The following is a 25,385-nucleotide window of genomic DNA, read 5'->3' on the forward strand; positions in this document are numbered from 1 at the left end:
GTGAATGGTATTGTTTTGTATTTGTATATATTAGGGTTTGTTTGTGATACATTGACATTTTCTGTTAAAATTGTAGTAGTAGCTGTGTAGTACTTTGAAGCATACTTTAGTAGGGGAGGAGCAGTGTTTAACATGTGTTAATGTGAATTATTAGTAGAATAGCATGAGCGTTAATGAAGTATAGTGAGGAGTTTAATAGTTTTATCTAGAAGAAAGGTTTGGGGGTAGAGTAAATGGGGAGAAGGAAGAAAATGTGGAGGAGTTTATTGTTGTTTGTGATGTTGTACAGTGTGGATAGCAGTCTTATGTATATGCAAGGATACATTAGTAGATGAGCATATGCTGTTATATAAAGGAGTGTGAGATGTAAATGAATCGTGTGAATGTAGTGCAAAATTATTTTATTAGCATTAGGAAGTTGAGATGTGCAGAAGAGCAGCGTGTTTGTGATTTTAGTATTTGGGGTAGAGTAGTGTGATGCAGAAGGTGTGTGAGTTTAATAGTAGTGTGTTTGTTGTTTGATGTTGTTAGTACTGTAATGTTATCTGTAATGAGTATAGTGTAGGTATGTATATGATTTTACCTAAGCATACGGTAATGTGAAACAATTGTATAGAATTTTATAATTATAACTGAGTACATGTGCAGGAGTAAGCACTATTTGCGGCACCACTATATACTTAAGTGCTAAAAACAGGCAGAAATATGGTCAGCGCCTGTGTTTTAGGCACTTGTGCTCCCGTTTGAGTGACCTCGTAGGGGCACAGCTTGTATCTCATTGAGGTACATCACTCACTCTAGTCCAGCTAGAGTGTATGGGTCTAATTTGAGCATTTATGGGTAGATGGTAAGAACGACAATATTTCCTTCTCCGGCTCATGTTAAACATCCAGCATGAAGAAAGGCCCCAGTGCTGCCTGCGAGAAACTACAAACGAGAAATATGAGCGAGGTAGTGGCGGGGAGGCATGACTAACTGTGAAAAGTGGAAGTAGTAAACACTCAGCTTTTGTATTTGTGACAGACCAGAGAAGGACGTCTACAAAAACTCAGTCATTATTCGCAGGTTTCTTGCTTTTTAAGGTCATAGGAAACACAGCCGGAGAGTTGTGTGCCCGTCGAAGGGCAATCAGGAGTGACCTTACTCCGTTGCGGGCGCTGTGCAACAGGGAAACTGGCGACTCTCACTGCTGAAGGTTGCAGTGAAATACAATAATTGTTGGGGTTCGAAGGACCCCTGAGGGCTGTGGGCCCAGATGCCCCCGAGATCATACCCGCTGCTAACGCCAGGCAAGAACGAGGACAAACTTGCTCTTCAAAGTTATTGCGACAGGTATCCACCCATGCCCCTTCTTTATTCTAACCCCAAAAAAAACCTCTGGAAAAAAAATCCCGTTTATGCCACAGCTGGGATTATCAGGGCAGTATTGGCTCAGGACACCCGAGTCAGAGATAGGTGAGGGTAGTAACAAGGGTAGACGAAAAGGGCTGAGAATCTAGATTGGTGTCCAAAATGGCCATGGCTCATGACACTTCTGGCTACCGTAATCCCATTAGAAGATTTGCCATTCATACACTTAGAACAATCCCAGGAAAGAGTGACCAAAAAGAACAAAACAGACCCCTTAGTGTGAGAACAATAGGATCTCTGAACTGACAAAGGACATAAGCATCAGGTCTAAATCTTTTCTAAGCAGCAAACAGGTTTCTACCTGGGCTTCTCGTAATTTAGCTGTTGTGCTTTGCTGGAGCGTCTGCTGCTCCTGGTGCTGCTGCCTTGCTTTATCCAACTGATGCTGTGTTTCCATTGAACTTGCAATATTTTCCTTCAGCTTAAAGAAAAAAATGAAATACATAAGATAGTGAACTTTCTTTTTCATCCGATCCTGCAAAATATTTGTCCATAAAAATTAACAATTGAACATGCATACTTGTATTGTATCTTCATCAGAATGGCTGTAAGCATCCATGTCACCAAGTCCCCATCACAACACAACACAACACAAATCACCAACAAGACCACAGACTGGTGTGAGCATGAAAAAAAGTCCCATCTCAATTTTATAGAGGGGATACAGCACTGAGGCAGCACTTTGACATTTTTGACAAAGGCGAGAAAATTCACGGTGGTATATCTTTTTTAAAAGCTGCAACTTGAGATTTAAAAAAATATCTGCAGTGCGGCTGTTTTATGGTGTAAAGCTAAGATCCGTTGTCTGGGTATCTTGCCGCTCAGCCTTAATGCTTAGCCTGTCACAAATCACTGAGGTGGGTCATAGCCACTAACACCTGGAGATCATCGCGCTATTAAATGGTAAAAAATCTGCAGCAATACTTACACAAAAACAGATGAATATTACCCGCCTTTGTGCAAAGCTTTTATTACACGAGTGTAGTCTTGCAGAGTTATTGGCCAATTCCAGTTTGTCGTTTTGCTGCTTCTCTAGTACCCGTGCACTCGCGCAGTTTCCGCTTACAACTTAAGGGTTACATGGTGCTGTATTTTTGGGTGATTTTGTATGATAGCGCATCTCTTGTTTGGATTTTTCCCACAAGTGACTTTACACTCATGTTGAAAATGTTTGAGAAAGCTCCGATTGTCAAATAAACTTGTTGGAATGTAGAATATTTTTTCACAGTTTTTCAAGAAAAAGCTGAAGATTGCAAGGAAACAAAACTGCACACCCCAAATGATTATGTATTGAAAACCATTATTTTATGCTCTACCCTGGAATGCTCTACATACAACTGTGTGCAGAGAAAAATAATGTTCATGCGCTGTATTGGTTGCCTAATTGCCACCATAAGATGCTTATATTTTAAAACACTGCGGTGTTAAAATTGTCACTAAATTGTTCCAAATTACAGTGGCGAGTTATGCAGAAACGTGCTTGCATTACATGGCACGGCGAGGCAATGTTTTGAGAATGCACTACGTATCAGTCAGATAATCTTTTGAGTGGGAACTGACAATCAAAAAAAAAAAAGACCCAGGGTGAAAGAAAGCTCGACATCAATCTGATTGTTTTCAAGATGGCTGATTTTAAGATCAAATCGTAAAATGTATTTTGCTAGAATTACTAACCGTAACCGACACACTTTCTTTTACAAGCTAAGCACTGGTTATACCACATTATAGAATTTGGCAAATAGGGCTATCCAAAAAGTAGCTTACTTCTGGTAGCAATTTTTCAGGTGGGTACAAGTTTCTACCTCAGATTGTTTCAGCTTATAAATATCCTCCAATCACTCGACTGGATCCGGACACCTTTTTTTAGCCAGCATAAGTTATTGAGCACCTGCACGCTGGCATCAGTTCTTGAAACTTTTCCCTCGTCCCACTGAAGTGTGCGGAGAGGAACCCAGAGAGGATTAGAGACAGGAGTAAAAGCAGCAGGTTTATTTTCATAATGCCAAAAGTTATTAATTCCAGCAGTGAGTCATTAAGGGAGGAAGAAGGGCAATAACATCTCTGGGAAGATCATGTATTCACCAGATCTATTGTTACAGAACAGAAGTAACTTCGTATCTTCCTATGGATTCCTCACCTTATGAATGAGGTGAGGCTGGGTAGTGCCCATTAACCAAAGAAATCACGCAACACAGCCTTGCAAAGGTTCGACCATTGCATTTTGGCTGAGAAGCAGTAAAGTTTAGAGAAAATATGCAAGGGAGCCCACTTGGCTGCTCGGCAGATGACAGCCACTGGACCACTTCAGGGTCATGGAAGCAACCATGACCCTACTAGAGTGGGCATAAATACCCTACAGGTAGCCTTTTTTTGCCTATGTCCAGCAAATCTTGAGACAAAGATGTCCCGAAGAGAAATGATGCGTTTGGTAACTGCTGTTCACTTCTTAGCTCTGGCAAGGTCCACAAAGAGATGATAATCCACTCTGTCCTGTCAATTACAATCAATGGAATGGGATACTGAACATTGGGGATTCAGTTATTCATACTCTTTGGTGGGGTAAGGAGGAGGGAAGAAAGATGGATTGGCCCATACGTAAAAACAGATACAAAATAAGGTGGAATGGATAGGCAAGAACAGAGGGCCAACTTGTCAGGGTAGAATACTGCGAAAGGTGGACAGAGGGCCTGACGTTTTCAGAATCTATGAGCTGAAGTAATTACCACCATAAAACAGTCTTCATAAGTCAAAAGAACAACCGGGCATCAGAAAGAATGGGGATATTATTAGAAAAATCAACACAAGTTAAAAAAAACACTGAGGAATAATGAATGAAGATGAATGAAACAAAAGCACATTATTCTGAAAGGTTGCCACGAATGGCAATCCCAACAAAGATGGCTGGTTAGGGAGATGCACGTCGGTGGATAGATCAGTCAAACAACTTTTTACAGTAGCAATTACCAGGCACTGTTGGGCAAGGGACAGTGCGAATCATAAAACAGACAGGCATGACTGACATTGATTCAGACATGCCAACGCACACCAATGAAAAAACTCATGCATGTGAACCCACATAAATGGATTTTGTAGCAGGTTTCCAGGGAGCCGAGATGCTGCCGGCCACATCAGAAAAAGAAAAGCACTTTAGCTGACAGCTCACTGTCATCATGTGAAACCACAGCAGTTTGGGTTTGGGGTTCAGGACCTTACAAACCCTGTAGGAGGGGAAGAGGTGGCCGAATAGATTGGCATACCATACCATATCCTTCTGGCCCAATTTGGAACTCAAGATCAGCTATGCTTCATTTTCCTGCACTGTCAGGTGGAAATTCTGGAGGGCCAGTATTGGGTTCCGAGACTAACTGAATCTGAAGGCAACCCCCAAAAGAACCAGAGAGAAAAGTATACGGCACAAAACAGAGGACTCTTCCTGTTCAGGACCACATCAAAGAGATTCATGTATGGATATCACAATCGGAGAATGTGACATAACTTTTACCCCAGAGTGAAAGTCCCAATCGTGATAATCCTGCACAGAAAGGTAACTTAAAGCATCTGCTCTCATGCAATTGCTCCGGCATGGTGAGCTTCTTCTGGGAAATTTGTTTCTTGGCTGAGCCCAGGGTCACAAACAAATCACCTATCTAAGGGTCTACAACCCCACATCGCCCTTTCAGTTGGCACATTGAATGGTGTGGTGCTGTCCGACAGAATTTGAATGGTGTTCGCCAAGAGAAATAGAAGGTCTTCATGGCAAGGTAGACTGCCCGCAGGACCAGCACATTTATGTGCACGTGCTGCTCTAACAAAGGCCTAGAGCAGTGATATCGCCCAGATGGGCGACCCAACTTAGTAAGGCGGTATCTATAACCTCAAAAGCCAGAACCTAAGGAAGGGCAGAAGACCTACCAAAAGGTTAGAAGGGCTAAACCATTAGTGCAGATCTGGGTAGATTGATCTGAAGATCTGCACTGTCGCTTAGATGCTCCCTTGATGTGGTAGACCGTTTTCTCAAGAACCATTTATGGGCCCTCACCAGCCATCTGGCGTGCTGCGCGGAGCAGAAATAAGATGTGCAGCGCCGGGATCCATCTCAAAGTCAGAAACCTCAGAATTTTTATGTTATTTTTATTTTTAGTGTTTTATAGAGCGAAACTGGACCCGTGAGGGTATCAGAGCACTTTACATGGTATACAAGGTCAACAAACAAACTTAAAAATGCAGAGAAATACAAACCTATACAAAAGGTTGGTAGGGGATACACGTGAATGATTACAATCATAGTTAGAGACAGTAAAAACAGAGGTCCACATATTCTTTGTGGGATAATTACTGATCTGGGGAGGAAGCAATAGACTTAGCTTCATCCGGAAGCGATAGTCTTAGATTCATCAGGCATAATGTGGTGGATGAGGCCAGGCATTAGACGAGGAATTTACCCATGAGGAAGGTTTTGGCCTCCTGTTTGAAGCGTGCGAGAGAAGGGATTCTTCTGTTGTCGGGTGGGAAAGAGTTCCAAATTCTTGGTGCGGCCTCGGTGAACGCACTATTGTAGTTACTTTTTTTCTGAAAAAAGACAGGTTGGAGTAAGAGGTTTCTGGCAGATCGGGAATTCCTGCTTCCTCCAGATACCACTAGTTTCTGTGCCAGATAGGCAGGGGAGTTTGTGTATAGGGCCTTGTGTGTAATGCATGCCAGTTTCAACTGGATTCTGGCTTCTAGAGGGAGCCAGTCCAGCGCTTTCAAATGTGGAGAGATGTGGTCGAATTTTCTGGTGCCAGTGAGTAGTCTGGTGGCCGCGTTGAGGCAGGCTTTTAGAGGTGCTAAAGAGATCTTGAGTAGACCGCTAAGGGTGGAACATCCATATTCCAGTCTAGAGATGACTAGTGCTTGAACTGCCATTTTTAGGTCAGGAGCATCGATGAAAGGTTTCAGCTTCCATAGGTAGCTCATCTCCTGAATATTCTGGATCATCTGATGAGAAGGAAATGCCTCTAGGGGTTTTGTTCAGGACTACCGCAAGGAAAGCCAGTCTCCAAGTAGGAGATGGTAATTCTCTGACTTGCAAGTAAAGCACAAGTGGTTGAGGTGGACCACTGTACGCTGAAGGTGCCTATTACTCTGCCTTTTCCACCCAGTTTTCATAGAATAGAAATTCTCCTGACCTTTGCAATGAAGCCATCACAATGCCCAGCACTTTCATTAAAAAAAAAACCAAGGTGAAGCGGTCAGTCCAAATGACTCCAAGGAGGTGAATATAGAAGTCCTGGAGCTCCTGTCACACCAACCAATCCCCATATTCGGGGCCAGAAAGAATAGAGCAAAGACAGCTTCAACTTGTCCTGCTGAATAAACAAGGTCAAAAGGCAGAGATCTAGGGTGGGCCTCACACCACCTTCCCAAGGGGACCATAGGGAACAAGAAGTAAAAGGAATAGAATGAGGTGTCCCTTTCTTCCAGAGGCACTACCTCATTGTCCTTTTGTTTAGAAGGGCAGGAACACCTGCCTCCAGAACCAAGGTATCTGCTGGATGGAGCCTGGATCTGTTGCTGTGGTAGAATCCCCTAGATTTAACTCTGCCCCCAAAGGAGTGTACATCTGTTGGGGTGTTTGGAGTGGGTTGAGATCTCTAGTGGTCTCAAAATTTCCTCTATTGTTGACTGCACTTTCCCACTAGGATGCTAAGCTCAGTGAGCAAACTATAGCTCAACTGTTTTTGAAGCATTGAAAGGAAGAGTTGCTCTTCTCCCCATAAGGCAATTGCCATCAAAGGGCTTGCCATATCTTTTCATCTTTCCTCATTGTCGTTTATAATTCTACAATCAGAAGAATGTGGGCCTTGGCGTTCCTGCTAATGTGCTCAAGATGATAGTATTTCAACTGTTGCTGCTTCGCTGGTTTTCAGAAAAAGAAAAAAAAAAATCAAGAAATAAAGTTAATTTAAAAAAATGTGCTAAGATCTTTTGATACATCGTTTCCCGTCAGGAAAATTCCTGAAGGGGAACAGATCAGCTTTTTGCAAGCCTTGACCAAAAATAACAGTCTCCCGCTCTCTGGTAGCCTTCAAATGCATCGATAAACTAAAGTGGCATGCCCTGGAGTCATAGTCTGAGCGCAGACACCACATGAAGCTATCATTTGGATCCAACAGGAGCATTTTCCTGCAACTCTTAGGAGGAGACCTAATCACGGTTAAAAGATGAGGAATTGCACTGGAAAAGTTTTCCGATCCAATCTGGCCCCTGGAGGATATTCATGAGGTGAGGAACCTGCAGGAAGATGCATGCATCAGAACTGAACGATAGAGCCTGACAATGTATACCATTTTGGGGCACTCCAAAATCTAACATTGTGTGGCAATAGGACCATTACACACTCTGGTAAAGATATAAGGAACTGACAGCATAGTGAGGTAAATATGCTCTGCTTATATCTACATTGAACGGTCACGGCTCATCCCTCCAATTGTTTTGAAGGACAGTAACATGCGTACCATCACATTGGTAACAGCTATTATTTTAGGTGCTTTGGAAGTTTCTGAGAGTACCCAGGAAGCAGACTATCAGGCAAGTGGGGCTCACCGGGCGCTACTTCACATATGGCCTTCTAAACTGAAAACATGGAAAAGTATGCCCTCTCCTCTTATATTTGCACTGCATCTGACGTCACAAGCATAATATGTAGAACGCCAGCTGTGACGGGTGCCAAGGAACGCCACACAAGATCGTAATAGGAGGGTCTTCATAGCCAAGCTTACAGTCTGGTAGCAGTCCAGGAGCGGGGGCCATTGCCCCGGTATAGGAGTCTTCTGTGGCCATACTGTGAGGAAGTAACAGCAACAAATAGAAAAATATGAGGAAGATGACAGGATAAATCAGGTGTACTGTAGAACACTCAAAAGTTAGAGAATCAAGCACAGGAAGGAGCTTCCGCATTGGACATGAACCCCTGAGCAAAACTGACTGTGAGGAAAACTATAACCGGAGTCAATGATATGGAATGCGAGGGCTGTGGGTGTGATCAGAAAGGGATGTGCAAAGAACCAAGCACCTGATGTGATGCACAGGCAGAGCAGGTGACATTATGAGATGATGGCAAGTCCAACATGCACTGTGGAGGTGTAATGGTACTAGACATGAACAACTCAAGTGACTATAAGAGGCAGGAGGATCGTTGGTAGATCAAAGAGTTTGCAAGGGGGGAAGATCAAGAGTAATGGGGTTGCTCCTTAAGCCCAGGGACTCAGACTCTCTGAATCATTTCAGCACTAGGACAACAGGAAAGGGGGTTGCTATGAATTATTTCCTTTTTGAGTGCGTGATCTCCTCAACAACCTCCCCCCTCTCCGTAGTTGGCCAGTATTAAATGTCTATAAATACCCCGCTTCCTACCTCCTTTACCCATGTTTATATTTGTAACTTTCTTCACCACGTGTTCGAGACAGTGGGCTTTTTTCTAATTTATTTTGGCCAATCCACTTTCTCACCCTACTGGTCAACTCCTCTAATCTTCTGCCTCCTTAACCTTCTCCGCTTACAACCTTGTGATTTCACATCTCTTCTGGGGAGTCCAGAAATCCAGCTTGGCATACAATGATGACTCACTATATTGAAGGGGAATGGGACTGCAGAGTAGACTAGCATGGATGCTATACCAGCATTGGAAATCTGAAACCCTATTGAGGACTTAGTTACAAGAAATGCAAGCACTTTTCTTCTGTTTATATCGCAATTGTGAATGCACAGATATGGAAACGGTGATCTATACTAATATCTGAAGAATTTGAGCACGGCATTATACAAATGAAGTACTGAGAAATCCAATTGTCTGGTAATATGATATTAATGTAAAGCGCTACATATTATATTAAAAACTAAAGAAGAAAAACATTAGAAGTGTGGTTCGAAGCAATAAATATTAAAATACATTTTGTAAAGCGCAAACTGGGGCATGTTGAAGTATCACACTGTATACTAGTGAAAGTATCCAAGAGTGCATACTAAAATGGGTATATCGAACCCATCTAACTGTTGTAACGGAGGCCTTTGGAATTTGGCAAGAAGGCTTCCTGAGCCCCAGAGGAATATGGCAAGGTGGGAAATATACGTTTTGGCAAAGTTCAATGAGCAGTGCATTATGCAATCGGGCTAGGTATGCTGCACCATGGTACAATCATACAATGTATGCTGAGTGGGGGATTATGGAAGCGGACAGTTTAAGGTAACTAGTACATATTGGATCTGGCAACATATGCCACCTGGAGAATTACATAATTTAGTACTGTATATGTACTAATATATTAAAGAAACTGTAACTAACAGGATGGCTTTGGAAAGTAGTGATGCGGGTATACTGGGCCACTGTGAAAACAACTCTATAAGGATCAATGAAGATTTGGGAAACTGGGCCGTGTTCCACTCCAGTACAATTCCACTCTAAGTACAGCAAGTTTTAAATCAAATCAGGTTTTCACTATTGTTAATGCCTGGCATTAACTTTTCCAAATATTCCCCAGAGAGTAGGTCTGTCGTGCAGGTCGAGATACATCTTAAAACCACCTTCAGATGTGCTCTAAATACAGTTATGTTTTGAAAACTGACTATCTGTATCATATGATCTTTTAGGATAATCCAATACTAATATTTAGAACAACATAATTATTTGTAGGTAAACTCAATATACTGTCGTTCCGCATTATACTTATGGTTCTGTACAATGTTTCAGACAATTTCAAATCTCAAAAAGGATGGGTCAATTTTAGGTGATTTGTGCAACAATTTTGTAAATCCAAGGCAGAATACTAGAACGAGTTTTGCATGCACAAGAGAAGGATTAAGTTACTTACCTAGTAAGCATCTGTTCTTTGCATGTAGAGTTGTAGATTCACATGCTTTGCATACTTGTTTTTCTTCGAAGAATTATTTTCCTATTCACGAGGTAAGGCGACTCCTCCTTTCCGTTAGAGTGCACATGGGCATCAATTCCACTGTTAGATTGTTTAACTGCAAGAGGGTGAGAATGGAGTAAGTAGGTATAGTACAGAGAAGTCCAAGCGTATGAATATATAATGAAGAACTGCCACAACTATAGGTGCCTGGGGAGGCGGGTGGATTTGAATCTACAGCTCTACATGCCAAGAACAGATGCTTACTGGGTAAGTAACAATCCGTTCGCGGTATGTGTGCTGTAGACACACATGCTTTGCATAGACTACAAAGCAGTATACACCCAAAGCGGTGGCTAGCCTGTAGATGTTGCAGTTGTTTCAAACAGTGTTTTAAGCACTGCTTGGCCTACATTAGCTTAATGGCGTGCTAACACATCTACACAGTAGTGTTTGGTAAATGTGTGTGGTGTAGAGCATGTAGCTGCCTTACATAGGTCAGCTAGATGAATGTTATCTAAAAAGGCCATACTAACCCCTATTTTGAGAGTGGAATGTGCTTTAGGGGGTATGGATAAAGTTCTTTTAGCATTTGCATAGCATGTTTGAATGCATTTAACAATCCATATTGAAATGCCAGATTTAGAGTTGGGATTGCCTTTGTGAAGTGGAGCAAATTACAACAAACAGTTGTTTTGCTAAAATCTTTGGTTCTATCTATGTAGTACAATAAAGCTCTTTTGACATCAAGTGTGTGAAGAGCTTATTCTGCTATAGAATCAGGTTGAGGAAAAAAGAAACACATGCAAATCAACTGATTGGTTAATATGAAAAGCACAAAACACTTTGGGAAGGAATTTAGGGTTGGTACGAAGAACTACCCAGTCTTTGTGGAGCTGAAAGAAGGGTTCTTCCAAGATAATGCCTGTAGCTCACCAACTCTCCTTAATGACATGATTTCAAAGAGGAAATTAAATTTCCAAGAAAGAAACAGCAAAGGACAATTGTGCAACGGTTCAAAAGGTGGACCCATAAGACTAAGGACAATGTTAAGATTCCATACTGGCACGGGGAAATTCTTGGTGGTATTACCATTTTCAAGTCTTCCAAGAAGGCCTTAATTACTGGAACTTTAAATACGGATACATGCTGCCTGTTCTGCAAATATGCAGCTACCGTTGCCAGGTGCAAACAAATAGATGTAGAAGCCAGTACAATTTGCTATAAGTGTAACAGGTAACAGATAATATTTTGTATGGAAGCATCTAGGGGATTGGTTTAGTTATTACAGTAGACAAAAAATCTTTTCTACTTCGCTGCATAGCAAGCTCTATTAGTAGGCTTTCTTGGTTTTTTTTTTTTTTTAAATAGTCATACAGTCTGGTGGTAGATTTAAATAACCAAACTCTATGACTTCAGGAACCAGATCGCTAAGTTTAGTTCTTTGAGATTTGGATGTCTGATTTCTCCATGGTTCTGCGTAAGGAGCCTGGAGGTGAGATGCAGCTTTTGATGTGGAACTACTGAAAAAAGTTCCAACAGGGTGGTGTACCATGGTTGACGGGCCCATGTGGGAGCTACTAGGAATAGTGTGAGGGATGTTTGCCTGAACTTCCGAACTAGACACGGGATGAGTGGGAGAGGTGGAAAAGCATAGGCAAATTTCCCTGACCAGTTCATACATAGGGCATTGCCCTTTGAGTGCGGGTGTGGGAACCTGGAGCCGATGTTTGGGCTTTTCACATTGCTGACTGTAGCGCACAAGTCCAATTGTGGAAATCCCCATTGTTGGAAATATGGCAGGAGAACTTGAGGCTGAAGTTCCCACTCGTGAATTTGCTGCCTTTCTCTGCTGAGGAGGTCGGCAGTTTGATTGTTTACCCCTGGAAGGTGTTTTGCCAGAAGATAAATACTGTGATGGATTGCCCAATTCCAAATGGCTTGAGAGAGGCGTGACAGTTGGACAGAGTGTCGCCCCAGTGTTTTTGTACATAGTACATTGCTGTCATATTGTCTGTCTGGAATAGGACAGCTTTGCCTATGAGGTACGTTTGAAAAGCTTTGAGCGCTAGAAAAACTGCTAGAAGCTCTAGATAGTTGATGTGGAGGCGTTTGTGCTTGTTGCTCCACAGGTCTTGTATTGTGTAATTTTGGAGATGGGCACCCCAACCTGTCAGATGCGTCTGCTGTGAGCACGATCTGTGGAATGGGGTCGATGAAAGGCCGTCGTCTTGATACATTTTGTGGGTTCCAGCACTGCAGAGAGCGATGGGTGCTGCCTTTTACGAACACTAGATCTGTAAAATTGACCTTGAAATTGATTCCACTGACATGCTAGGCACTCTTGTAGAGGACACATGTGGAGTCTTGCAAGGGGTACAAATGCGATGCAAGATGTCACCATCCCCAGCAGCTGCATGAACACTCTGGCTGGTAATGTTTGGTTGGATTGAACCTGTAGTGCGATAGCCGAAATTTTGTGAATTCTGTCTGTATTGGGAGAGGCTAGTGCTTTGATAGTGTCTAGAGTGGCTCCTTTGTAAGATTGCATCTGAAGGATGCAGGTGAGATTTCTGTGCGTTGGTGGTAAAGTCCAGTTGATGAAGTAGGTCTATTGTGGTCGGAGTGTGTTGGAGACAGTTTTGAGAACTGCTGGCTTTGATGAGCCAGTCATTTAGGTAGGGGAAGACATGAATATGTTTTCTTCTGAGATGAGCTGCAACTACTGCCAGGCATTTGGTACTTTGAATTGGTGATGTTTGCCTGCTATCACAAGTCTGAGGTATTTACGAGGAGCTGGATGAACTGGAACATGAAAATATGCGTCTTAAGTCTAGAGTAGTCATAAAATCTCCCTTCTGTAAAAGTGGAAGCACGTGTTGATGGGTTACCATGTGAAAGTGCTCTTATAGTATGTATTGGTCTAACTCTCTGAGATCTTAAATAGGTCTTAAGGAGCTGTTCTTTATGGGAATCAGAAAATAGAGAGTAGACCCCTGAACACTTGGTACTGTAATGGAACTGGTTCTAAGGCTTCTTTTGCTAAGAGAGGTTGCACTTCCTGTTCGAGCAACTGCAAGTGGATTGGAAACAATTTGTGAGAGCGAGGCGGAATGTTTGGAGGATTGGTGGTAAGCTCCAGGAAATAACTGTGTTGGATCATTCTGATCACCCATTTGTCGGTTGTTCTAGATTGCCAAATGGGGTGAAACTGTTGAAGTCTTCCTCCGACAGGAGTGGTATGGTCGGAGGGAAGCATGGAGAAGTCACTGCTTATTAGAAGAAGGGGAGTTATGGGTGTGGAGCCTTTACCCCTGCCTTTTGAGTCTTTTCATCTATATCCTCTTCAGAAAAAGCCTCTTGAGAAAGGGGATTGGTTATTCTCTTTGTGAGAGGACGTATTCTGGTCAGAGGGTGTGGTTCTGGACCTGCTCAGTAAAAAGAGCAGCAAAAGGACCCTCTGTTTAAAGGACTGGAGCGCTCCCGTGGACTTAGCGACTACAGTGTCCTTTTTCATTTTTTCCAGCGCCTGGTCAACTTCAGGATCAAGGAGGAGTTCTTTATCAAATGGTGCATTTAAAATAAATTGTTGGACTTCGAGCTTAAACCTGGAAATCCTTAACCAAGCATGTCTTCTGAGTTAGATGCTAGTGTTGACCTCTCTAGCTGAGTTATCAGCAGCATCTAGAGCAAATCTTATTGATGAATTGGAAATTAGCTTTTCCTCATTTACTAACTCTTGCACTTTTGCCTTATGCTCATCTGGGAAACATAGGAGCAATTCCTCCATTTCATCCCAGTGTGCTCCGTTATATCTGGCCAAGAGGTCTTGCGTGGTTGCAATGCGCCAGTGATTTGCAGCTTGAGTAGCTATGCATTTGCCAGAAGCGTCTATTAGCTTGGATTCCTTGTGTGGGGGGAGGAGGGGTGGGAGGGAGGAGCATCACCTGAGGTTTGGGAATTAGTTGGTTTGTGAGCATTGGTGAATCTAGTGGCAACTGGCCCTTAATAAAGATTGGATCTGTTGGAGAGGCTTTATACTTTTTGTTGACTCTAGAGACACATGAACTTTAAAAATTTCGTCAGCGTGTCTCATCATACCATTAAGCATAGGGACTGTTTGTGTTGACCTGTGTATGGATCCTAATGTCTCAAACAAAAAAATCTTGCTGTGGGGATTCTTTGTGAGGTTCCACCCTCTGGTATTCTGCAGTCCTGGCAATGAATTCTTGATAAGATAAATTGTCATCAGGTGGAGATGGCTTGGCAGGGTAAAGGTCTGGGTTGTGTCTAATGGAGGGTCAATTATGTGATCCTTGCATGGACTACTGGTAAACACATGTCCCCCTCATCAATATCGTCAAGTAATGGTGTGATTGTAGAGAATCCTGAGGTGTGTTATGCAAAGGATTTAAAAATCAGAGAAGAGGGTGGTGGAGGGGATGCTGGTGGTGGATGAAAAGGGCTGGTATCAGCAGACTGTTTTTTAAAGGGATCTTGTAATGAGTGTCCTCGTCCGAAAGCTTGTGTTTATGAAGTAGCTTGGTATGACTATGACTAGTTTCCGGGTTAATATAAAGTTTCTTCTGATATGGTCTGGCTTTGGATGTAGAAGATTTTGGCTCGGAAGGCGGTTTATTTATCGGCACAGACGATTTCGGCTCCGAGCCGGATTTGGACTTGGAGGCAGAGGGTTTCAGCTCCGAAGAGGCTTTGTGTCTACTCGGTCCTGAGCCGGAAGACTTGACTGTGTGTTTCGGAGCAGAGTCGGAAGGTGAGGAGTCAGAAAGGTTGTCTGGGTGCCGACCTTGGCCAGAAGGCAAAGGTGGAGCCGAAGCCTTAGTTTTTTTTGTGACTGAGTTGATGGGGCAAGGGGTCTTCTGTACTTACGTCACCTAGACCCTGCGTAAGCTCTTCGGCGACGAGGTCTATCTGGAGCTCCAAATCAGACTCCGACACGGGGAAGGCTTCTTCCTCCGTCGCCACTGATACACCAATTTCTTCTTGCTCAGACTCTTCACTGAAGATATCGGGTGTACCTTCAAGGCTTTGACGCTGCATCTTTTGAAGTTGAGCCCAAAGATTTCGAAGAGGTTTCTTCAACCAAAACGATCTGCAAGCTTCACAGTCTTCTTCTTTGTGCTCTGGAGACAAGCACAAGTTACACACATGGTGTGGGTCAGTGCGCGGATACTTAGCATGGCACAGAGTACAGAATTTGGGGCCGTTCCATCGACGGAGAGCTGGACCGACGCAGTTAGGCCCGAAGGCGGTCCACAAAGCTTTCCGATCGAAAGTAGATTTTGTTGACCAAAACGATACATAGAGAGGTGGGAACGCGTACGGAAACAATATGGTCAAGAGTACAGTGGATTGCGCACAGAGGGAAGCCGAACTGGAGCGCAGCAATACACATCCGAACCCAATGGCGGAAAAAAACATTCTAACAATGGAATTGATGCGCACTATCACTGAAAGGAGGAGTCACTTTACCTTGTGACTAGGAAAAGACTTCTTCAAAGAAAAACAAGTAGCAAACACCCGGACCCAATATTAGATTGTAGGAGTATGTGTATCTACAGCACTCATGCATCAAACATAGGTATTCTTTATATTGAGTTCATATGTAGTAAATGCTTTAGTGTTTACCAGATTTGTGAAACTAGAGTATGCTGCAAAGACGGACATATTTACAAATGCATATGAAATATGAAGTCATGATTTGCTACATGAAAAACACAGACTAAAAAAAGCACACATTACATACCTGCTCCTCAGCACGTGAAAGTTTCAGCTGCAAATCTGCTACTTGCTGTTCTTTATCCATCAATTTTTCACCACTCAGTTGCCTCTGTTCTTTTAACCTCCCATGTGCCTCCCCTAGTTGACGCTCTGTCTCGAGCAGTTTACTGTGCAGCTGTGTGGAAAAGAATCAATGTAATTAATCATTTCTAGCAACTCACCCAAATACTAACGCTTCAATTTTACATCTTAATTTAAACATTTCAGATACTACTACTAAAAGCGTTTTTTTTCCCCTGTGGCGAAGTCACTACTTACATGTTAATAAACCCACAAGTGCTATTATTTCTGTTTCAACTACAATCAGCTAACTTTCATGCAATCCTCCACAACTGACATGCACGCAGAGTGGATTCTACGGACTCCAGATTTGCATCAAGGTGCAACAAGATCTGCATGGTCTACATGCACATCAGACAGGATATCAAATGAGAACATGAAATGAGCTATGCGCCAGACAGATGTTAATAAATTGTATGAAAAGGATGGAGCTAAGGGAACGTCACAGGTAAGATACAAGGACGGAGGGAAAATGGATGCTGCCACCACGTGGAATAGATCCACCAAGAGAGAAAGCCAGATCAAGAATTCAGGTAAATCTTTATACATTTTGACAAATGAACACTACTCTCTAACAGACTGAAATTAACCATGACGTTGCCAGCATCAAGTGCATGTCTTTGACTAGAGCTAGCAAAATGGACTCCGCTCTTGCTGTGGGATAGAACCCAGCTTGAAAATTATAGAACAAGAAGTGTTGGCTCCTGAATATTAGCTGGAGTAGATACCATGAGCTACATGCCATGGGATTAGCTGTTGGTTTGTGGGTGGAATAACCACTATGGACCAGAATGCCAGAGCCCTGTTATATGTCTTTTTGTACAGTAACAGAAGTTACCACCATATTGGAATTATGAATGCTGTGGTCGTTACAGCTCCACACTAGTTTTCCTAAACTAAACTGTAGTAGGTCATTTTTACCTTGGGGAATAATGTCTGGTAAATTCAGTTTGTCTAATTATCTGTGCTTAACCTTGTCTTTCATGAAGAAATTCATATATGCTTCTAGAAGACATGCAGGACTTGATCTGGTCTTTAGGAGGAGGGTGATCTTGGAAAGACTTAGACACTAACTCCATCAGCACAGACAAGTAAACCTGAAAATGGGCATCTGGTTTCAGGCCTGTAAGACGCAGCCAGGCCGAGCGTCTGGAACAGATGCCATGCGAATAGCCCTGTGCGGCCAGATCAGATTAGTCTGCAGCTGCACTTATCACCTGGTTCGCCACCAAGCCCCCTTCTTGCAGTATCTCCTGAAAGTCCTGCTGGTCTTCTTTCTGGAGTTGGTCTGTGAATCTGGAAAGGGAGTCCCAGAGAGACCTATCGTACCTCCCTAAGAGAGTTGAGGCGCTGGCCACCTTCATGACTGATATCAAAGACAATGGTCCCAGAACCTAGTTCAAAGAAAGCTGTGAATCAAATGGACATTAGTACGGATAATTTATCAAAGTACAAAGGAGTTTAGTACCAAATTATTTAAACAAACTACTTACACCCAAGTCAATAATTTGGACATCTAATGTGAAGTCAAACAGCAACAAACCAAACATTTTTTTGTATATTCACCAAATAATGTATTTTCGGATTCTGGTGAATTTATTATTCAGGTATTAAAAAATGAAAAAGAGGCTGCTCCAGGAGGGAACGTGCGTAACGGAGAAGTGCTCGGTGTGAGTCAGTGAAAAAGAAGGAAATTCAGTAACTGAGGAAAAGGAACTTTTTCTTTTTAAACAATATGCACGGTTGTCAATCACCATCATATACACCCTAGCTCCACATACGATACAATGCTAATAAAATTATTTACACAAATACAGGATTAAATTCCAAATAGGCATGATAAGGGTCACATAAGAAAGTCTAGGCCTAATCAGGGTCGTCAACGTTTTGATCCGTCTTAGGGCACAAGGGAAATTCGGGGCCTCGGCCGAGCGGATCTTCTTCAGGACTGGGGGGTAAAGGGCAACCTGGGATTAGGTGGTTATGTCACCTAATGGATAGAGAGAGTATTGATCAGGTATGTTACTGTATGTCAAATGTGCACCATTAAAGGGCAAAGGAAAAAAGGCTTACCATACGCACATGCGTCGTGGGGAGCCGGTTACTACTTCATACCGGGAAAAATTCATCCAATATAAAAGGCAGGCGCTAGGGAGGAATAAACATATGCCAGAATGAATGGGCATAATAGTGCGTGCATGAATAATTCCTGCCCGCTTCAGCAGTAAGGACTTACTAAAACATGCCTAGAGGTTAGCTTGAGGTGAGGTAGGAAAAGATCATCAAAGTCGTGTCTAAATCACGATGTAGGCAAGGTAGGTAAGGCTGTCAGTCGTGTCAAAATCACGAGGCGATCGGCATTCTAGGATTGAATAAAAGCATCTGATTAGGACTACTAGCAATTGGAGGCAGGAGGCGGTGGCAGAATTAGTGGTTCAACCGCATGGATGCCTTCGAGAAATTTACCTGACGATAGCTGTAACCGGGACCGGTTCAGTCTCCCTGCACATACAGAGTGCGGGCGGTCCCAGCCGGCAGTTAGTTAACCCCTTCGACGCTCATGACGAGCTGGGCTCGTCATGAGGTAGCCTCCTCGCACGCTCATGACGAGCCCAGCTCGTCATGTAAAGTGCACTTTACGGATTCCCAGCGTACGGGCGGAATTCCGCCCGCACGCATGCGGTTAAAGACCGGAGGCGCGCGAAAAACATATGTGGAACATGCGGCGAAGGCCTGAGTTAAAATACTCTAGACGGTCATACGCCGGGAACGTGTATTAAAAGAATGCTGTTTCCAATGTGAGAGATGATCAATGAAAAGTGACGTTTATACACAAACTACAGAATTGATTAAGTTGAACCACGAACACACATAAATAAGAACTAGTATGTGATCTGATAATCATGGCAATGGAACATTAAAAGCAGTTCTCGTGGATGTTCGATAAGCACTGCATACAGTGTTGGCAATTAATTGCATTATACAAACGAACAATTACACTGGAGGGAATGATTTAAAGGAAGACTCCATTACATATAAGTTGCAAATGAATGTTATATACATCGAAGAGTGCGGCATAAACCACAGCTGAAACAATCAGGACATTACAGATGGTTAGCATGGCACTTCTGTCTACAAAATAGGATGCACAATAAATACAGAATGGCGCAAGGGCAACATGTGCATGTCTATTGAGATCAAAGTTACAATGTAATACAGCTGTGCCGCAAGGCTTAATGGTATAATGCCAATGCGATGTGTGGGCATATTTACAGGAACAGTAAAAAAAATGAGATGTGGTTATGTGAGGGCGGGTGGTCACCTACACTATTATGTCTGAACCAGAAGGGCATGAATCGGATGTATTGTCTACAGAAGGCCTAGTTGTAGGTCTTTGGATGCTCTGCAATCAATTCCTAACCGCTACCTGTCTGATCATTTCCTCAGATTCATTCAGCCCTCGTGAGAAGGTGTCTAAAGAGTGTATCCATCTACACTCACGTTTGCTCAGTGTGCTTGAGAAATCACCACCTCTGGGGTTGGGTTTGACTTTCTCTATAACCCACCATTTGAGACTGTCAGGTGTGTGTTCAAAGTTGGAGAAATGCTCAACAAGGGGTTCTCCCTGGACTTGGCATCTGATGTGGCTGCAATGCTGTAGTATGCGGCATTTAAGTGAAGAAGGTTTTGACCTGGTTGTCAGTCTTCTTGTTAGCCAGAAACATTCCCTTTATCCCTGCTACTTAGTTAAAATTAGAACAGCTGAAAAACATGTAGGTTGAAGGACCGTTTTAAACACATTACATCAGCAGGATTCGGAATATTAGGCACATGAAAGCAACGTCATCCAGTGTAATTATAATGTTCTATGTGCGTCCTCAAGAGGGTACGTAGTCTATATGAGGTTACCCTGGGCCTGATTTCCCAAGATCCTCTTCGATAGTGAGGCACATAGTTCCACCCCCTCCCCCCACCTCCCCACCACCACCCCAAGAAAAATAGCCTTCTAGTTCTTAACTTAAGTACTCATAGGAGAGGAAACCCAGGCTCAAAGTGCATGACCCACAACTTAACTATTACAGTTGCATGGCTCCGACCAACCAGCCTTACACCGAGTTGCCTCCCTTGATACTAGAAATCAGTTATCAAACCGTATAGTTTTATTAGCATTCGATAGTCTGCACGGATATCACTTCCATTCTAGTTTGTTTAGCTAGCTTCCAGCGTAAAGCAGGATCCGCGCGGAAATCGAGTAATGCACCGGTAACGTTTCCAGTGTATGAGTGCGCTTTATAAACTATTTTCATTTGACAGCTGCAGATTTCAGCGCGTTTTTTTCATTGTAGTTGTATTTGAAGTGTTACGTTTTCAATAGAAAAAAACAAGTGTCATAGAATCTCAAAATACAGCAATCCTGTAGGTTTCTAGAATAATCCCTCTGTGTTTTCCACAGTGCACAATCCTGCAAGGAGTACATTTTATATCTGGCTAGGAAAGCGTTCTGTTCCTTCTTTCATGTGCGGAGGGCTGATGCATTGTTAGTGCGGCATGCTATCGTGTAACACTGTTGGGAGGGGCAATGGTGTCAGCAAAGTATATTCTGCAGTATGGCAAAGCAGAGAAACAACCCCGAGGCTGTGTGTAGAAACCACATTAGGAGAGCTACGTAGTTCAATGGCTGTGCCTCTCAACCTTTGACTCTCCTAGTAGAGTGAGCGTATCGATGGCGATGCAAACATGTTTTTTTGCAGGTGAATTGTACTTTCCGGTCTGGTGATCACAGTGAAATATTTGGGAAGTTATTTCACTGGTTTGAAGATGGTCCAAGGAAGGGGAGACCCTTCAAACTAAAGTGAGTTAAAGGGTACGAAAATATTGCCAATTACACCTCTGCCTCTTTCACTTTTGTCACCATAACAAGGAAAGCAAATTCTGAAACTTCAGGGGCTTGTCAGTTCCCGCCGAAGGGCATTACTGGCAAATTCTAGACTTGCCTCTTATTACACACCTCAAACAAACATTTGCAATGCATTAGATCTCAGATTTACGAGAGTTTGAGCTATTGACATTGTAAATGACTATGCCTTTTATTTATCTGCTTTGAAAACCGACACATAAATCGAAGGCATAGTCATTTTTCAATGGCAATAGCTAAAACTCTCGCAAATGTGAGACCTATTGCATTGCAAATGCTGGTTTCCTTTGCCCCTTAATGGTGCACATTTGACAAAGCAACACACCTGATCAATACTCTCTCTATCCATCCATTAGGTGACATAACCACCTAATCCCAGGTTGCCCTTCACCCCCCAGTCCAGAAGAGCCGCACGGACGAGGCCCTGAATTTCCCTTGTGGCCTAAGACGGATCGAAACGTCGATGACCCTGATTAGGCGTAGACTTTATGTGACCCTTATCGTGCCTATTTGGAATTTAATCCTGTATTTGTGTAAATAATTTTATTAGCCTTGTACCATATGTGGAGCTAGGCTGTATATGACGGTGATTGACTGCCGTGCATATTGTTTAAAAAGAATACAAAGTTCCTTGTCCTCTAGGTCACTGAATTTCCTTCTTTTTCACTGACTTAGACCGAGCACTTCTCCTTTACGCACGTTCCTTCCTGGAGCAACCAATTTTTCATTTTTGAATACCTGAATAATAAATTCACCAGAATCTGAAAATAAATTATTTGGTGAATATACAAAAAACTGTTTGGTTTGTTGCTTTTTGACTTCACATTAGATGTCCAAATTATTGACTTAGGTGAAAGGAGTTTGTTTAAATAATTTGGTACTAAACTCCTTTGTACTTTGATCAATTATCCATACTAATGTCCATTTGATTCACAGCTTTCTTTGAACTAGGTTCTAGGACCATTGTCTTTGATACTAATTAAATACCCGGGTCCAGGACCAATTTTGTGTAAACCCCATTTTTTGAAATGGCTACCTTCATAACTGAGGCAGAGGTATTACACATCATCTTGCCCAGTGAGACCATATTTTAGCTGTCTTTCTCGGGAGGGACTGACGAGGAAGATGTTGCAGAGTGTGCCCTACTGACAGTCTGGTGGGGGAACAGAACGTAGGAAAAGCAGGTCCTAATCAGGTGCTATGTATTTCTTGGCAATACGAGATGGTATAGCGCCCACTGTGGAAGGAGTTAAAAAAGTCTGCATGGCAGGCTCCATGAGGCCTGGGACTAGAAACAGTGGAGGCCTGGTTGATGATCGATGGTGTAAAGTCTCAAAGATAGAGGGGAGACATACTGATGTTGAGCTTTTTGGCCCCTCTGCAGAGAACGTCATTGAAGGTTCCATTGTCATCAATTAGGGACACTCTGGATGGTGATGTTGCAGAAAGAGTTGACAAATTGGCCTTGATTGAAGATCTGGTGGATGTGGACCACGTTGCTAATCTTTGTCTCCTCCACTTAGGAGAGGAAGCATGATGCGAACGAGACCGCTCCTGTGACCTCGTATGGCGGGAGAATGGGGACCTTGACCTTCTCGGGGTTCTTTTCGGAGAGACCCTCGATGATGCTGTTGGAGGAAGACCCCTGGAAACTCTTGAAGGTGGGTAGGTGCAAGAGTAATCCGAATCAGGACTTCAAATGACCAGCACACCCTGTTGTTGTATGTCCAATACCTTCCAGCCATCTTGGCGAAAGATTGAAAGGATGTGACTTTTTGGCCGTAACTGGCTAGCCCTCTGGTGAAATCTGGACAATGTAAATGGCCGGAGATGATGAAGGTCTTGGACGTCGAATGTCTTAATCTCGACCTTGCCCTCTCAGTCGCCTCCCCCAAGATGAGCACAGGGTTTTTGTCTCTCGACGTCGACTGATGCCTCGACGACTACATGGACCATGCAGTCTTTGACGTCGATCTCCTTGGCGGCAAGATACTGGAAGATCCTCGTCTTCGCGATCTAGGCGGCATCCTCGACGTCGAACGTCCAAGCGTGCGTACCGGAGATTTCAACGCCAATCGGCTCTGGCGCTTCTTCGGCGTCGACTTTCTCGATGGTGAGCGCCCCGACTGCAAAGGAGATCTCGACGTAGTCAGTCGGTAAGCTCTTGGCAGAGTCTTCGCCGGCAAACCCCTCAACGACGACCTTCGAGAAGGAGGCAGAATGTTCCTCGTCGAGCCCGAAGTATGTCTCGACGTCGACTTACTTTTGGGCGACAGAGTGTCGTTGTCTCGACGGCGATCTGTCCCTCGACGCTGAAGAGTGTCTTGCCTGCTTCTTCGATGGAGATCTTGAAGCCAACAGCTAGCAGTCAGAAATCTGTCTCTTGAGAGGTAGATCTTCGCCATTTTCGCTGTTCTTGATGAGAGGAGGGTTCCTGGACGCACCCAAGGCCACTTTTATGTTGACTTTTACCTCTCTCCAGCAAGGCCTGGAGCCTAATCCTCTCCCTGTCCCAAAGGGTCAGTTCTGAAAATTGTTGCCAATTGCAAATGTCAGGCTTGTGTGAAGATGGCAGACAATGCACACCGAGTGCGGATCAGATTTTGCCATCTTTTTACCACATGAAGGACATCTGTGAAATAATGCTGGCATTCTGACAGAAAAAGATATGGTAAATTGTCAGAAAAGATTAAGAAATATCAACCAGCAGTCAAAAATGTCGAAAAGTTAGAGAAAAAACAGTAGACTAAAAATAATCAAAAACTGTTGAGCTCAAGCTCCAGGATCCTAACAGAAGGAGCCGGGAAAAAAGAACTGACTTGTCACCTGTGGCGCATGATGTGATCAGAGGGGCTCCCGGAGATCTTAAAGGCACGGTGTCCAAGTTCTTGGAAGCCTTAAAGGCAAGATGCCAGTTTTTTACTGTACCGTGATGTTTATTCATCTAAGCAGCCTGTGGGCCAACTGCCCGCTATTAACTGTTTTTCCTTTCTGAAAATAAAGGTTTCTTGTGTGGCACTATTACAGTGTATGTTCTCTATTACAAAGCGTATGTAGGAGATCATTTTTTGAACAAGAAAAACTATGTAATTTTGGCATTTTGCCCTATTGGAATTATGTTAGACTGCATATTTATTTATATACATGTATATATGTATGTCGCGGAAGTGCTGGGCACTTGTGGTCCCCAACATACACATATATATGTATATTTCTATAGGCTCCAGGATCCCGCACGTGGGCGGGGATTATTCAGTACTTATAACTATTGATGAGTATCCCCTGGAAGAGAAAGGTCTAAAACGTAAATTGTGTTCGTGCAGTAAAGGTTAAGGTTCTGCACAGAAAATACTTTTTTTCCAAACTGCTTAGATCCTTTTTGGCTCTCCATCAGTACTACATGGGAGTACAAGTGTCAGGCTGCTGCTGAGATGAGGAAGCCTAGACCACAAGAGTGATATGAGCGGTCAAATATTTTTTGTCCTCAAGCCTGGCCATGGAAGTGGGTGACCTGACCTGCTGGTTCACCATAGGGGAATACAATGGCTTGCTTCAGAATAACAACATGGGGTCCAGAATGCCTCATTAATTGGGAGAAATGGTGAAGTACAGGAGATCCCATGATTTTGCTAGGTTAGTCTTGGTCTCTTCCACAAGCTAAAGTAACACAAGTAGATCTGCAGCCTTATGACGAACAGCCGTAAATGACACAAGTTCCCCAGTGGGAAGCCCCTAAAGGACACTCCCAATTCACTTCTGGGGATGCTTGTTTCTGGGTCAGGGAAGACCTGGCTTGGCAGTTCAGGGTGGACTGTTCCCATGAGGCACAGGGTCAAGACTGATTTGCATACAGCTGGGTCTGAACTGAGGTGGCAAAGTTCGATCAAAGACGATGATGGATTTAACCCAGATTTGTGAATGGGGGTGGGTGTCTGAAAAGTTTCAGCACTCCGTCCATCATCTCCTTGTGTTTAGTTTAACAGAAACTTGGCTGAAGGAGAGCTCTAACCCCGACCTAATGTTGGCGATACTGGAGGGTTTTCGGATGTCTTATACCAACCGGGTGGTAATAGGATAGGATGTGGCATAGCTATCATCATAAGGGACGGCTGGAACCTCTCCTGCAGAAGAATCTAGCATTGAGGAATTATTGAGGCTCTGTTTTACTGCATCAGAATTTCGCCCTCCTCGTTGAAGGCAGGGATCTTGGTATATAGACCTCCTGCCAACCCACCCTGCCACCAGTTAGAACTATGCAACATCATCGCAGATCTGTCACTGAAGTACGCCAATTTTACGGTCCTTGGTGA

General features: G+C 43.3%; 1 protein-coding gene across 1 annotated transcript in view; it reads right to left on the minus strand.

Annotated features, from left to right (window-relative positions):
• The window catches only part of EEA1 (early endosome antigen 1), a 764,210-nt gene that overhangs the window by 557,311 nt on the left and 181,514 nt on the right, over positions 1 to 25,385 (minus strand). The window contains exons 12-13 of the mRNA XM_078674577.1: positions 16,066 to 16,215; positions 1,712 to 1,831 (exon numbers count right to left, since the gene is read on the minus strand). Coding sequence (XP_078530703.1) covers positions 1,712 to 1,831; positions 16,066 to 16,215 — 270 coding nt within the window. The remainder of the gene's footprint in view (positions 1 to 1,711; positions 1,832 to 16,065; positions 16,216 to 25,385) is intronic.

Source organism: Lissotriton helveticus, chromosome 1_1 (assembly GCF_964261635.1).
Source record: "Lissotriton helveticus chromosome 1_1, aLisHel1.1, whole genome shotgun sequence".
Lineage (NCBI taxonomy): Eukaryota > Metazoa > Chordata > Amphibia > Caudata > Salamandridae > Lissotriton > Lissotriton helveticus.